The sequence below is a fragment of the Lepisosteus platostomus genome, chromosome 13 (genome assembly GCF_059453375.1).
Source record: "Lepisosteus platostomus isolate fLepPlt1 chromosome 13, fLepPlt1.hap1, whole genome shotgun sequence".
Taxonomy (NCBI): Eukaryota; Metazoa; Chordata; class Actinopteri; order Semionotiformes; family Lepisosteidae; genus Lepisosteus; species Lepisosteus platostomus.
The window spans coordinates 30,603,751-30,620,343 of NC_142623.1; the positions used below are offsets into that span (position 1 = coordinate 30,603,751).

The 16,593-nt window shown below is 39.0% G+C and overlaps 1 protein-coding gene across 3 annotated transcripts in view; it reads right to left on the bottom strand.

The window, feature by feature from the left end:
- Window positions 1-2,609: 2,609 nt before the first annotated feature.
- The window catches only part of crebrf (creb3 regulatory factor), a 38,588-nt gene continuing 24,604 nt past the window's right edge, over window positions 2,610-16,593 (bottom strand). For all 3 annotated transcript variants that reach the window (XM_088604094.1, XM_088604092.1, XM_088604095.1), the window contains 6 exons: window positions 14,807-15,950; window positions 12,644-12,838; window positions 12,355-12,544; window positions 11,763-11,836; window positions 11,334-11,456; window positions 2,610-11,016 (listed from right to left, as the gene is read on the bottom strand). In XM_088604094.1, coding sequence (XP_088460220.1) covers window positions 10,898-11,016; window positions 11,334-11,456; window positions 11,763-11,836; window positions 12,355-12,544; window positions 12,644-12,838; window positions 14,807-15,950 — 1,845 coding nt within the window. In that variant the 3' untranslated portion in view covers window positions 2,610-10,897. The remainder of the gene's footprint in view (window positions 11,017-11,333; window positions 11,457-11,762; window positions 11,837-12,354; window positions 12,545-12,643; window positions 12,839-14,806; window positions 15,951-16,593) is intronic.

Consider the following 16,593-nt stretch of genomic DNA (forward strand, 5'->3'; position numbering starts at 1 on the left):
ATTGCGGCAAACTAAACGCCTTTTCCCCCTCCTTTCCTTGACGTGCTAAGGGAAACAACCATTTCTCTTCTGTTGCAATAAATTAGCGCTTTGTGAACTGAAGAGTAAAAACAACGTTGTTTAATTGGATTTGCATACCACACTGTACTTCCAGTTGCAGTGTACCTCCAACTTTGTTCACAAAGATGATGCTGTGCCATGCCTTTAAACGTGTTTTAAAGCCATTACAGTCTGCCAGGGAATTATGCCCACGTTTTGTTGCTAGGAAACGGTGACTTTAATTACCCGTGTTTCATAATTCCATATGACAACTTCTTCTGCATTCATGCTCCCAGATAAAGCATATTTTCTTCTTGGGGACAGTTCATATGTCTTGAATAGTGCTGTAAGTTTTCTTAAGAGTAGCACAGTTAGAATGCAAGCCTATTTATCCTCTCTATGCATAGTGCTGGCATGTATTGTGTAGTTCTACACATACTTGCAAATCCTTAGTTCTTCTTGGATTATGTCTTGAGTGATATAATATGTGAAATAATATATATTTTAGTACTATATCATTGTTTTGTACAGCACCTGTGTTGAACCTAGGCTTTTTCACATAATCTTATTAATTTTACTGTGCTTGCATGTTTGCTGTCCTTGTACTTCAACTTAATGTACAATTTTTAAGTATTCTAAATTGCCTCAGATAAGGACATCAGCTAAGCAAACAATGAAGTATTTCTATTAGGTAAGAAAATCACCGGCCACATTCTTCATCCCCAGCCCTCTCTAAACTGGGGCGCTGGTTCCAAGGAAAATGATGTCACATCTTCTGCAGAGGTGACCAGTAAGTATTGAGGAAGTGACACTGGCTGAATCCCCAGCACCAGAGCAGATATGTGGTGTGGGCAGAGAAGGACAGAGGAGGGAGGCTGCGTTCTGAGCTCAGAAACAGGCGCCCTAATCCTCCAAAACAAAAGTCATCTGATTAATCTTCCTCCTATTCTCCTGCTGGCGCCGGCTTACCTCAGTGGTTGGGGTTAGCACAGCTCCCTTTCAAACCAGCCACTTGTATTCAGTTTTATTTCGCATAAAGCTGTTTCTGGTTCCCAGGATGCCTCTGAAAGCTGAATAAATGTTTGAACTAACAGCATATATGTTGTATATGTTTAAACATACAGTACACATGTCTGCAATGCATCTGTGGACACTTCTTTGTTTTAATAATTCTCTAGCATGAAAAGGAAAAGTTGATCTTTCTAATTCCTTAAAGATCAATGCCTTGAATTGCTCTGTTTTCGCCGTGTCCTGTTCACCTGTGATGGTGCGGCTGCTCACCATTACATTTCACAAGCGGAATTGTATAAAGAGACGATAGGCCCTAATGTTAGTAAATCAAAACTTGATATTTCCCCACACAGCAGCTTATTCTGCTACAGCACTGGAATGGTCTGTCAACAAGATGACTTGGTCACTTATCCCTTATCCCATGTGAGATCCTTTTTTGGATATTCCTTTTATGAATATTCCAAGTCTTCTTCACATATTCTTCCTTTAAAAGCTAAAAGTTATTTTCCAGTGTAGTTGTTCTTGCAGATCTCCCTGTTTCATTTCTCCCTTGCAGCAGTTACAGGGCGAGCAAATGCTAAAAGCCATTCTCCACTCTTTGTGAAGCCAAAAGGTCTGCCTTCCAAGCTCCACCATTTCCTTTGAAGTGGAAAGAAGCATGACACTAACCGATTTCCAGACATTGTTCTCAGCTTGTAATCTTCACTTGAGTCCTAGTGAGGTGTGTCATAAAAAGACACAAAGGGAATTAGAAGCTACAGTAAATGGCCAGAGTATTAACTGCCTGAAGGATACAGTTCCTCCTAAGAATATCTAATGTCTTCAGGCTAAGGTGCTCCAGAAATTTGAAAAAAAAATCTCCCAAGCCAGAAACAGGCAAAAAAGAGTTATTACAATAACTCTTATTATAATATTCAAATAATAATTTGATTAAGCCTTTGCCACTTTTCAGATATTATGCAGTTAAGCATAAGAGTCGAGGGCAGCACAGTGGCGCAGTGGTTAGCATCTCCTCCTCACAGAGCCCTGGGTACAATTCCTGGGGCACTGTCTGTGTGGAGTTTGTATGTTCTCCTCACGTTCACATGGGTTTCCACCTACAGTCCAAAGAAATATCGGTAGGTTATTGGCTTCTGGGAAAATTTGATTGAGTCTGTGCCTTTACGTGCCCTGCAATGGTCTCTGGCGATACATCCAAGTATCCTACCTTGTGCCTGCTGTTTGCTGGGATAGGCTCTAGCTCCCCCATGACCCAGTATTGGATAAAGTGGTTAGAAAATAGATAGATGGATAACGGTCAAGTACAGTATATTATTTCTCATGGCATTTATGTGGGTTTGAAATGAGGTGTCCCTCTTTCTAAGGCATGGAAAAGTACTCAAGCCAGCAGACAGACATAACATCCTCTTTTAACGCAATAGAGCAAGGAACAGCTTGAAACACAACCTGGGATTAAAACCGCACAACTTGGAATGTGAATCTGTGACATAGAACAAGTCTCAAATGTGGAAGGGCACGGACACTGTTAAAAGAAAGCAGTAAATACACAAACGGCAATATCGTTTCTAACATTTATTTTCGTATTAAAAACAATAATGGAATTAGACTATCATGGTTACAAGCAACTGTGGTACCAACTCCGGGCTGATACAATGCGGTGAAATAAAAAAAAAGAATAAAGAAAGAGAAAACCAAGAGGCACAATTACGCATATAAAGGATCCTTTAAAAAAATCGATTAAGATCGAACTCAGTCTAATTTACTTCTGTACATATACATGGTGTTTGTTATCCAGTGATTTTTCTCTAATAATGATAACTGTGCCTCGAGAAAAAAAAAACAGCACAACAATTAAACAACATAAACATAACAACTGTTTAGATATTGTGTTCAACAGGCATATATGTGAGCTACAGATATAGACATGACTAGTAGGATCAAGTTATTGTTAGTTTCAGCAGGATACACAACTGCAGATTTGCTTAAAATGTCACCAAAGTTCTATTACAGAGCATTTAGCAATGAAGTACAGCCTTCCTAATGAGATACAAAGTTACACCTGGGAAGTACACACAACAGTACTACCTATTAACAAACCCCATGCTATTCATCTAGGAGTAACGTACCATACAACGTTAAAAGCGTCTGTGTGAGGGCATGGTTTGTTTTATTTTTAAAAAGGACATTACTTCAATTGCCTGTCTTAAAATGTTGTATGGAATTAAGTTTTGCCTTTTTGTGACATTTGGTTTTACTTTCATTGTATTCTTAAATATCGGTCTTTATCTTTGTTCAAAGTTTGGAAGGAAATGTAATTCATTGCCGGGTACAGAAATACAATGTCATATATTGTGAGGAGTTTTTATTTCAGTTTCATGTATGGTGGTCCCTGTACAATGTCACTGGTGTCAGGTACTGAGAGGTCAGAGCTGACACTTTACTGATAAACAGATGTGTGCCAAACAACAATAGTGACCCAAACGGACGTCATCAGATTAAGCACAGTACAAAACTAGCTGTCTGAGCTCTTCAGTGTAACGTGTCTTTATTAAACCCTCATTAAAAGGCTAAATTCATATGACATCATCTTACAACAAGCTGCTTAAGGTCTTACACATCTACCACCATGCTAATGCTTTATGAACTTCACAGCTTGAAATCCTACTTTCTGTGAAGATGCTCATCAATAAAGCTGCTGAGCAACACTTTTCTGGGGATATTCATGACTTCTCATATTCACTGATTTACTGATGTGGCCCTGCTTGCACTTTCACATCAAAGTAAAGTGAAAACCTTTTAATCTAGTACATTTACTCTGAAAGAAGCCCTTTGCATTTTAATCAGATTTAGCTTTTCATTTCCGTAGCTGTGCTCATGACAAGATAGTTTATACATCTGAACACTACTAAAAATGTTCAAAACGTCAGTTCAGGTCACGGTTTTGGGCTTCGCAGTCTGATAAATCGATGCTGACTGTTTCAATAGAGGTACACCTCCCAACACTTCTACAGCAGAAAATGTGAAAAGACAGACCATGCATATCTGGAACCAAAAGGGTTGCTTAAGAAGCATTTACAGATTCAATCGGAAGTTAACAGGGCTACCCTGTTTTGTGTCGTTTACCACTTGAACCTTTATTGTTCACTGGTGAACAGCTGCAAAAGGCCATGTGCTTTTGTATTTAAAATTGAACTGTAGACAGCAAATGATACGGAAACATATTTACTGAAAGTCAAATGCAGAGTCAGTAGGCACATATATATGTTAATTTTTGAAGGGACACAAAATGAAAGGTTTAGCCTTGTCCTTCCTTTTGATACGTTTAAAAGCATCTGTAAATGAGGACTTCATTTCAACATCCCTGCTTGTCCCAGTCCCACATCCCCTTACTAACATTCCTTTAGGGAAGTAGAACACAAGTTTTTGTTTTTTGTTTGATTTAGGAAAGAAAGAGGGGGAACAAAAGTAAACTAGAGAAAAGAAAGTGGTAAAGAGGAATTCAAAAGGCAAAACATTTCATCTAAATTCAAACTTGTGCAATAAATTACAGATTTAGACCATAAATACAAAAGAAATACAAAATATCTGTTTTTCAGAAATAAAATAAGTTAACCACAGAACATACAGAAATCTTGAATGAGAAAAAAATGCTTAAATTATTCTGAATCAAAATTTCAGCACTCTTTGGATTGCTTTACCCATTGTTAAACTGGACATATCTTTGCTATTTTTAGTTTGATTTGTATCAATCCTCTCACGGAAGACTACATTCTGCTGGAGGCTCAACTTTTAGTGAAAACTGTACCTGAAACAGACCAAGTACAGATTTCAACAGAAAGCCACCACACTCCTTCAAAACTGTCCAAAATTCTTGGCATGATGGGCTAACTCAGCTTAATCACAAAATCAGATATTTATGTCAAACATTTAACGATCAAATAAGAAAACTTGAACATTTTTCTCTCTTAAGTAAGGCACCTGTTAAAGCAGGCATTAATTTGTTGTATTAAAAATAGGTTTGAATTGTGAAACCCACTGCAATGCAGTGGATATATTCTGGTAAATTGTGTTTGTACTTTTAATTTGAATTAGTGGATTTAGAAATACAATGCATACGGACTCATATTGATTTAATAAAAAAATAAATGGCCTTCTCCTTGTGCTGGCAGAAATCAGATATCCCATCTTTAATCCTTGTATATTCTTTGAATGTGCATTCTGTAACTTACATCTCCCAAAATATACTGAGTGCCATTAAAAATGCAACAAATGGTATTGGTCACAATATTAATTTATTGTATTTGTAATGCCACTCTATATAACACACCTACTCAGAATTAAGGGCACATGGACTAGGGGTCAAGGCTAATACATTCTTAGAGTTCAGAAAAAACTTTCTATCAGGAGGACCTGCTTTCAAAGCCACTGCTATAGAAAAAGCTCACAAGACCTGTCTGATTTTGAGAACAAATTCGGTCTTCGTGTATCTCTTAAGGCAAACTGACACCTCTGACAGATGAGAAACAAAGGACAAAAAATGACAGAGGTGACACTGTACATCGTAAGTACTATCACACGATTCCTGTAACAAGAGTGGTTCAATCTAGGAAGTGTATGTCATTTTAAAATGGATAAAACGTTTAATGCAGAATCCCCATTTTTGAGTCCATATGTTCACAAATGCCCCTCACCCCCAAAAATACAGCTACAGCATTCCTCTGGTTAAAAAAGCTTTTGAAGCAGAAGTTTACTGAACATCATTAAGACATTTTGCAAGCATGTATTATGAGACTGCTCTCTACGGAAAAAAAAACATCCAACAATTTTGAGTTGCCTTCAGTTCTCAATAAACACACTAAAGTCTAGTCAGACCTGCCAAAGTCTCTTGACCTTGCTGGTCATTTGCAGAATTGACCAAACTAATATCCATAGGACTAGGTTTGATGTCTGTAAAGCAAACAGGTAAAAGCTCCCGTTTCCTACACATGGAAAGTTAAAAACTAAAGCAATGTACTGCCTTACTCACAAGAGTAAAATCTGCATAGTGCACCTTCAACAGTAGACTATTTATTGTCAGCAATATTATCATATACACTACAAACTGGACAATGTACTGTAAGCATGCCAAAAGTACAAAATAAGAATTAAAAAAAATAAACACATACACTTCTCCTGTTTTCTCTGTTAAGGATGTTTTTTTTTGACAAAATTAGAATATATATTTATATATTTCTTAAGGTCAATAGAGGAAGCAGAAATAGAAGGTACTGGCATTGAATTAACAACCATTTTCTAAACTGCTTAAATGCCACAGAGTCCCCTGGTTAAAATGTAAAGCTGCACAGCTTGCGTTCATCATGTTAAACGTGAAAACCCGCAAGAACACTTTACTGGTGCTGGAAAAATAGCAATAATTACACTGCCATACAGCCCATGGGAAAAATATTTGACAAATGCTTTAATGAAATCAAATTCTTTTTCGTTAACACTTGACAAATACATCGTATTTTGTTTTTACAAAATTATAATTGCTTTATCATTTCAAACAGGCCGGACTGCATCGGTTGTCAGTGCAGCCTGTGTAAGTAGCCAAAGCAAAACTATTTTATACGTAAACTTGTGAATGGAAATGAGGTTGTGGAGGCAAAGAGCTTCTGATTGTTTCCCTCCCTTACAAACCTCCGTTACATACAGTACAAAGATTGTTTTTTATTTAGCTTAAACCATTCACAAGACAGAGCTTCCGAAAAATACTCCTGGACACATTGTACTTTTTTTTCTTCTCAATAAAATGAAATAAAATAAGAAATTAAAAACAGTCAATAACATGGAGACGTCCAAAACAGACGTGTCTACACTGTACATCAACCTGAAGAGAACCCCAAGCAGACTTGATTTCCATAGGAAAACTCTACTGAAGGCAAAAGACTTATGACGTCCAAGTCACTGGAACATAACCTTGTAATAAAAGGTCGGCTGCCCACTTCTCTAGACTTCTCTCCTAAGCTGTCCTGCCAGTATTATTGAAGTCAAGTATCGTCGCAGCGTTCAGACTAGCCCAGGTTTAGCAGCAAATGGAAGGAATATACAAAAGAAAAAAAATGCTAGACTTTTTTCTTTACTCTTTTTTCAACAAAGTGCTTTCTTCTTTTTTTTTTTCCAAATAGATTTGACGCATTATATAAACTCAACATTTAAAAAGGTAAATCTCAGCTTATTTTATTTACAAAGTGAAACCCTGAAATAAAGACAAACTTATGGACGGTGTAGACTACGCTATCTAGATTACACAGACGAAAAAGAAGAAAATATTGTGCATGCCTAAATAGAATTCTGGTTTCTAACAAAAGGCACCCCTGCTCACCCATCTCTCCCTTCTTAAATGACACATCACTTTTGTGCAAAATTAAATTTTTTGACAAAAAAGAAAACAAGAGCTTCCAAAAGAGCTTATGCTATATGGAAATGAATCTGACTCTAATCAGTTATTACATAGAATTAACTTTTTCAACTGTAAGCAGGAAGAGCAAAGGACCGAGCCAACAGCATTAGAGAAAAACAGTGAAATAAAGAAAACAGTACTAAACACAGTCCAATGTGTATGTTCCCTTTCAACACCAAGGCAACTGCCATGCTTGTTCTAAGATCATCTGGGGTTTGCATTCAATGCATAGTCATTATTGTTTCTTTACAATTAGAAGCTGTAGACAACACAGTGGTGTGGTGCTCAGGACAGCTCTGGGCTCATTAATCCCAAACTGGAGCACCTTCTGTTTGGAGCTTGGATGTTCCACCATGTTCCTGACTTGTGAGGCCAGGTTCTCTGGATTCCTCCTAACATTCAACAACCTGCTGGCGAGGTTAAATCACGTTTCTAGACCGTCCTTGTGTGCTGCAATGGTGTCCTCAACTTTTGGGAACATGCTCCAGGTTGTTATGATCCTAATACTGTAGTTGGAATTCTGATCATGGATTGACACAGCTGGGAATTGTTAGGGAGAATGTCACCTCCTACTTCTCCTTACTTTGACAAGTAAGCAAGACTACACTGACCGCAGCTCAAAAAGAAACAAAAAATCAAATTCACGGTTGCTGAATCCTACTATAGCAGAGCCCCTAGTTCTCTAGTTAGCTCTCAGACATAAGTCTACAGTTAGTTTGCCTTATGCTGAAAGGCTGAAATTCTCCTAACAAAAGGGGATTTTTAAAACTTTTTTTGTCCTGGTTTGCGATTCCATTCATTTTGCTTTGTAGGTGCCCGAGTAAAATATGATCTGGGTAAGGGGAAAAAAACGGTTTCCAATATCCAAGATTTGTTTCCTGCACTGGGTAAGATCAACAATTTCCTTGGCATTGCTATCAGAATGGATCAGCACGTTTTAGTCATTACGTCTGCTAAACCTCCCGTGCAGGCTGGTGCACCTTTGTGCGGCTTGGATAAAATTATAATTCTAGCAGACAATTACCCCTGTCAACAACAGATAGTTGGATTAAAAAAAAACAACAGATTTTATGGAAATGAATGGAGATCCCACAGTTTACTGGTGCCAACAGTGCAGCTCACCCTCACAAGAGTGCAAGGTAGGAGGGGTGTTTTTAGATAATGAAGTAATGTTAAGAAAAATAAAAACAGGACTGGACAGTACAATGTATAGCCACACCCCTGAGAATTAATACAACAGCCCTCAACCCACTTCAATAAAGTACAGATGTCATACAAATAATATATATACATATATAAAACTGTACATGAAGCAACCTTCTTTTCATACTTTTACTTCCCTAGCTGTGGGTTTCCCACATCAAAAAGTGCATTTTGGTGCTCATTCAGTATTAAGACGGATCAGTCAATCCTACAGGTCAATCTATATTTCTGAAAGACCAAAGAAACCAGAATAATATTTAACCCATGCCGTTAATCTTAACTCCCTCTAGGAAACTATAGCAATTTATGGTTTTTATTACCAAAACACAGAAGATAACCTCAGGTTACTATACAGTGCAAACACATAGCAAAAGCTTTACTTTATCTTTAAATAGATTTTAAATGGAATAATCTGCAACATCAACAAAAAGGTAAAGCCTATCTGTACAAAAATATATAAAATCGAGATTTTTTTACTTTTTAAATATGAAGTATACAGATCTTTAGAAATTTATCATGCTCAACAATACATTAATTGAAAAAGTGGCAACTTAGGAATAGGTATTATATATATTTTTTCTTCTTCTCTTACATATATAAACTATACAAATACTATACCTTTTGGTTATTTCTGGTAATATTTTACAAACATGCTAAATAAAATTATACATTTAAATGCTTCATATTTCCGACGTTCTTATTACTTTCCTTAAAAAAGGCAGTAGAATACACACTGCAGAAATCTACTTAAGGAAAAAACTCTAAACTTCCTAAATCAGTTTATCTACTTGAGAAGCCAACAAGAGGAACAGCAAACTTATGTAAAGTGTGTATGAATGCTCCTTCTGTAGATAATTGGACCCAAGCAAAAAATTCACAGTTCGTAGAATATCCCTGACCCTACTGCGTTTCCTACATTCAATACGGTGTCAGGTAAGCTGTGCAAAACCTTACTTCAACTGGCTATTCGCCATGTTTGTTGCATTCGTCTTTGGTACAAAAAACAATCAAAATATAGTGTGCAAATAGTTCTTTTTTTTTCCCGGTCTAGTACCGAAAACCAAAAAAATGTTTTTTTTTTTATTTTTCAGAGCCTTCCTATGATACAAAGCACAGACTCTGTGGCATATATCTACATTTTTCCACATGTTCCTATGTACATTCAAAATAGTTTAAAGAGCTAAAATACATTACAAATCCACAAGTCACCCACTATACATCTTTCTGACGCTTTCCTTTTTAAGAAGCATACTTTTTCCAACCTCAGGGATTTTTTATATATATCGCATCTTAAATACAAGGCACAATGAATATTACTTTGTACAAACACATATGAAGTTACATATTACTATTTATATTAACTTAGGAATTTCAAATTATTTTTCTCCTCTACACTGGCAGAGCTCACAACTGTGAAGTGATCAGAACCAAAGCATATGGAAGAGAATGTCTGTCATTACCACCTTGCTTACACACCTATGCATTACCACACACACAGAGCAATGGGATCCATCACCCCTTCCCAGCCTCCAGGCCTTTGGAAACTGCGCTACGCTAGCAAAGAAAGGGGATAATGGAATCTTACAGCACCAGAACTCTCTGGGAAGAATCAGAGCACATTAAACTCTACTCCAGATAACTCCAGAATATCCCAACATTTTCCTTTTTAATACGCATTGCACACCCTGCATCCACATTAAGCTGATCTCAACCAGCTATAAAAATTGATGCTCCTTCTATATGCACAAAGGGCATTTCTTGAGCATGGAGAGCTTTTGTTTTTTTTTAACGGTTGTTAAATTGGGCGTTGCTGCAGTAGTTCTGTAAATACCACAGTAAACGCCTATACTAATTGCTGCTGATTGCCTGTTTGTTGTTGTTTGGTGGTATAAACTAGCAGCAGGTATTTTTCCTGTTCTCCTTGCCTACTGGTGTTGGAACATGTGACCGGTGGAACCTAGATGGCATTTGCTAGCCACGTTCACAGACGGCAGGTGTAAAACACAAATTATGCAGAGATCCTGTATGCTGTATTGTTGATTTGTTCACTTCAGAATATATAAATATCAATATAGTAAGCCTGTAGATGTGTTCCTTGATGGAAATTAACATGCAAAACGTAACAGTGTTACAGTGTGGGACACAAAAGGTGTGGACATTTCTGCCTGATCTGGGCTTTCCTCCCTGCCCTGTACAGGCTGGCTACACCTTAGACGTTGGCACGCGGAGCCCCGCGAGGCCTCCTGTGGGGTCCCCCCCAGCTGTGTTCTCCAGGATCTGGTTCACAAACTCGGACGTCTGGCCGGCGACAGGAGACCTCACTGGCAAAGTTAAAGTACTGGTTACGATGACAGCGCATGATTAAATACATTAAGACAAAACACATTAGGGTCTTAAAAGGAGAGGATCTTTGCACCTGTAAAGGAACATAAGCTGTATTCACTAAGTGAAGAACACCTTGTAGGCCTTTAATATTACATCCAAGATGTCACTGTACTGTACTAATATTCAGGTGCACTAGAAAAAAAGCTTTTTTTAAGCTACAACTGCAATGCAAAAAGCAACAGATGATAATTGAAAAGATTGATTTTGTACTCCAACAGGGCCTATTCTGCCAGCACACCAACAGATTTCTTACCAAGAGTTTCTTTGATGAGTCTGTCTAGTTTTTCACTCATGCTTGTTCCCTTGTCCTCTTTCAGGCTCTGCACCCTGTTGACAATCTCTTCTTTAATGGCGCTAATCACAAAGAGGAGACGATCTGTTTCCGAGAACAAAAAAAAAAGAAAAGGCTTTCATCGTTTGCCCTTTTCTGTTTCTGATTAGCTTGATATTTGCCTAGCTGTGTCCCTGCTCCACATAAACATCTTCAGATTTTAAAAAAGTAATTATATATCAGAAATAAACAGGAACAGGAAACAGTTGCGTTAATGCTAGTGTTATTTTTGCAGTGACCTTAAAAACAAATATAAGGCAATGACATTTGAAATACACACATAATGTGCACAGTTCTGCACATAAGGTCTTAAAATAAATTAAGTCCATAAAATAATTTATTTCTCCTTACCATATTCTGTATTGAGACCCCACAGCTTGACTTTATTGGCCTCATATTGTGCCTTCTTCTTCAGTCGGCATGCCCTAAAGGAGATTAGAAATGATAATTTATTTAATAAGGTAGCAGGCTAGGGGTCACTATCCATAATTATTTAACCACTATTCCTCAAAACATAAACCACTTTTGACTGGTTAGTAAATAACTGTTACACTAACAGGTTACTGTAACTAAACAGACAGGGCCGAAAGACAGCTGTTAAGATAAACCGATAAATGAGGAGAAGCCAACTGGGGTCCTCTGATATCAAGATCAACCCCGATTCCCCTTTCCAACCTGCAGGCTCTCCCTTCCTTCTGCGCTTCGCCTTCGGAACACAAGGCAAACTAGCATCAGCAGACACTAGTACCGCGTGCATCGGTGGATCCTGCTGATATCTGTACATGCTGCTATAAGCATCATCGTATGCTGCTGAATCTCAGCGACAACAATGAAAGTCTAAAGCAATCTGAGCAAGAGCTGCTCAACACAAGCACATCCAGCAGCTACACCTCCCAACTTTCCAAATGCGGATGGGGGAGCACCGAAGGGCAGGAGATGGTACCTGGAGGCCAGCTTGTTCTTCTCCTTGCGGGACCGAGGCCTGGCCGTCAGCGGCAGCTCGCTCACGGGGGTCAGGTCACTGATCACCTTGTTGAGCTTGCGAAGCTCGTTCCCAATCTGCAGCAGCTTCCTGGGGTTAGGAGTGAGGTCCTCCACGTCGGTGCGACGGGACTTCTTCACCGTGTACTTTCCTGTTTGCACGACAAGAGCAGCGAGGGCGGCATGAGAGCTGGAACTGTAGCGACCCGGGTCCCTCGTCAGGGCGCGCGGAGCACGGAGCCGATTCTCACCATGGTGAAGGCCGTTCTTCTGGTACATGTTGCTGGGGAGCGTGTCCCTGTCCCACTCGGAGGGCTTCAGCATGCGCTCCTGCTTGGAAGGGGTGAGCTGCTCACTGTACTCCCAGAAGTACCTCCGTTTTCCCCTCTTCCTGGAGAAACCCGCTGTCACCCCCTTCACTTCCTCCACGGGGTCATTATCGCAGCCTGGAGAACAACAGGGCCTCCATCACGTCACACAGCCAAGCAAAGATCTTATTTTCAATGCTGGCATAAACAGTGAGGTAAGAATTTGTGGGCTGTAGTGAAAAAGTGTTGTTATGCAGTGTAGGATAATTCACTATTCTACTTTTTGGAGTCAGCTGACAGATCAGTTAGGTCCCGCTAAAATGCCCTCATTTCACTAACATGGTTTTCTGAAAGTCCTTTGTAGTGAGTTTTGAAAACTCTTTGTAACGGGCTCCAAAGATCTGTTTTTAGTTGCTGGTTATCAGCCAGATTAAATTAGCCTTTAATTTACAAAGGAGAATTGTTTTGTTGTTTCAAGGGGGAAACAAAGGTTCACTCTATTTTGAGACCCTCAGGCTTTATTCTGCCTGTGCTTTAGTGCTATCCACACAACCGGCATTCACTATCCCAGCTAAAGGAATGTTTTGCAAAATCTCTGTCCTGCAGGTAAATAGGTTTCTATCTGTCAAACAGAGATCATTTTTCAGATTGCTTTTTATTTTTGAGGTAACTCACTCAGGAAAAATAAATCACACCTCAAGATGGAATGCATTTGAAAGATGCCAAATATGCATAAACATTAGCTTGTAACCGAATAGCAATGCAGAAGTAAAGCAGAGTTTTAAGTTCATACCTTTAAAAAGGTACAATCACCAGAATATAACACACCTGATTTTTAAAAAGACAGTTGCCTCCTTTTTTAATTCCTATAGAAAGAACCCACAAAGTGCCGAGTAAGGATTGGCTGGCATTTCAGCAGGCAAAGTGATATATGTGATAGCTCCATTTTCCTTCTTTATTAAATAAAAAAGGAAAAAAATAAAATGGCAGAGGCAGACATGCAATGCCATATATGGCACACCCAGATGGAAAAAATCTGGCCCAATTTAGGGAATCCATTCAGCATGACTGTGTGAACACAGCTAATTTCACACAGTGTATTATTAGAGAGCTATAAGCAACAGAATACGAGAAGTACATTTACATTTATTCTGCATATTTTAGAGATCATTAAATACAGCCAAAAATACCCAATAGAACTATGCATGAAAACAATTTTAAATCTTAGCTTTCTGTACGGCTCAGATCAGTCTGAAAAATTGCCATTCTCTGCTAAGTCTAACAATGGTCAAATAGCCAAATGACTCAATCATCCATTCCATTATCTCTGCTGGACAGACGGTTGTTCTTTGTATATGTCTTCCTCTACCAACAGAAAAAAAGTTCTATCATAAGCTAAACATTCCCACACTTGGGCAGACTCCAATCATTCTCTTTAAACTAAAATGTTTAACGAATCAAGACACTTAAAACTAATGGTAAAGCTGATATTCCAGAGAGATAGCTACATAAAGCTTTTGTTATTTTAAAATGGCTGGCAAGAGAGGCATACAACTTCAAGGTATTTCTTTATCTCCAGTTCCATCATTTGTTTTAAGTAGAGAAGCATAGAAAAGAAAAAAAAGAACTATAAATGTTATCTTGTGACTTAAAAAGTTACATTAGAATGAAAGTATTTGCCAAATCAATTGTACATCTCAACTTTTGGATGCATTTGTTTTCTATTTTTAAATAACCTTGCAAAATAAAAAAAAATTCAAATCCTGCCCTCTCTACAAAAAAGCAACTTCAACAGTTTCTGCATAATTAAGTATTACCAACACAAACAACACAGATTATAGATTCCAGTCCATCATATTATTCCATGAATGATCTAGCTATGATATGCTGTTTCCATAGGACTGCTTTACTATATTAAACAGATGATAATGTGTCAATAAATTCTTCTTGCTGAGGGCACAGTGGTACTGACTCTCTTGTATTTTAATTTTGCTTAGTCATATTAGAATTTGTCCTTATCACAAAGTACTCTGAGAAGAGGCACAGCACAAAAAGCCACAAATTAAGTTAAAAGGTAATTAGTTGATTAAAATGCAGAGTCTCTACCTGGCTCAGAGAAGGTATCACTCATGTCATCATCTTTATCATCTTCATAGTCTTCCTCCTCCTCCTCCTCCTCCTCCTCCTCTTCCTCCTCCTCATTCTCGGAGAGCTCATGTTCACTGCCGAAGCCTTCGTCATGGTCCTCGTCCTCTAAATCCGGCTCGTCTGCTTCATCCTCATCTTCCTCCTCCTCCATCTCCGGCTCCACTCTCGCTGGTGGTTTTACCTCTGTGACAAACAGCGAATAGTTGTGCTCTTCCTCTTTCTTCTGTGAGGGCTCAGGCCCCAGAGTGCTGACTGGGTACAGCTCCTGACTTCCTCCAGGCACAGGAAACAGTTCACGAGAAGTCCCTTGGGAGCTACCATTCTCTGGAATGGGGGCCACCTCCACCTTGGGCTTTTCCACTTTCTTCTCCCTTGGAATGGTAGTGGCTGACACCACTGAAGCAGTAACAGCGATAGTGTCTGCAGCACGGTTCTCGACAAATGAGGATTCAAGGGTTATGTTTGCCTGCGAGGGAGCTGCATCCATTATCGGTCTGCGCGGAGCCGTGTTAATCCTGACCTTCGCTTTCCGGACGTAGTCCTTGGAGTCCGAGGGAAAGGATATAATCTTGGAGCTCTGTGTCTGAGTCTTGGAGATGGTCTCCGTGCTGGAAGGCACAGGCCTGGTGGCCTTCTGGGAGCCATCCGCGTAATCTGGCAGCAGGTTCCTCACCGAGGTCGAACTCGAGGCCGTCAAGCGGAAAGGGGTTTTCTTCGCATTAACAGAAGGATTGAGCGTGTGTGGCTTCTGGCTCACAAGTAGGTCAGGGTGGTAGAGGGGGTCGCACACGGGCTGCGAATCTTCGCTGTTCAGCTGTGCCAAGGTGGGCGTCTTCCCAATCACCTCCTCATCCTGGTAGGGGCTGGAGAAATCATCCAGCCCCAAGAAATCCACCTCTTTCGTCCCCCAGATGTCACAGCTGGTGAGCTTGGTATACTTGGTTAAGTCCTCCCAGTACGTATCCCACTGCTCAAAGTTCGAGCTGTAAATAGGATCGCTGTCCAGGACCTCTGCAAGGTGGTCCATGCCCTCAATCTCTTTGCAGTCACCCACGGTAAAGATGTCACCTCTTGGACTTTGCCTGCAAGTCATGTCTCTGTCCTTGAGAGGCCAAAGAAAATATTCCATTTGTATCAGTCAGGCATAAATAATAAAACAAGGCTACTACTGACAATAGTGACGCATTAACATTCAGGAGGAGGCTTTTTGTTCTCAGAGATTATCTAAATACCTCATCAAATGGTATCTTTAAAGTGGAAAAAAATGTAAACTTAAATGCCTACTCGTTCACTATATTTAACATACAGAATAAATATTATACATGATACTGTTTGTGGTTTTGTTCTTATATACTGATGTACAATAGAAAACACTCTAAAATCTAATGGATTTATTCAAATTCTTTAAAGATCAATATCAAATAATCAGAGTAAATGGGAATAAAATTAGAGCTTAAAGACTCATTGCAAGCCTTCAGTATGAAATGCAACAGACTGTTAAGATGGAAACATTACAAAGTGAACATAGTATAGGACCTTACTGACCATTAACACAATCCTGGTAGCACTAACAGTAGTGGCGATAAACAGAAAAGGCATACAGCACCTTTTGATGCTGAAGCAGATCTAAAACAAAGTGTGACAGATTTATACAAAGCTCAGCAACACAATAAAAATCAAAAGACTAAAATGATTTATATTAAAAAGATACTCCATTAAGGAAATGTGTAAATATGATTTATGAC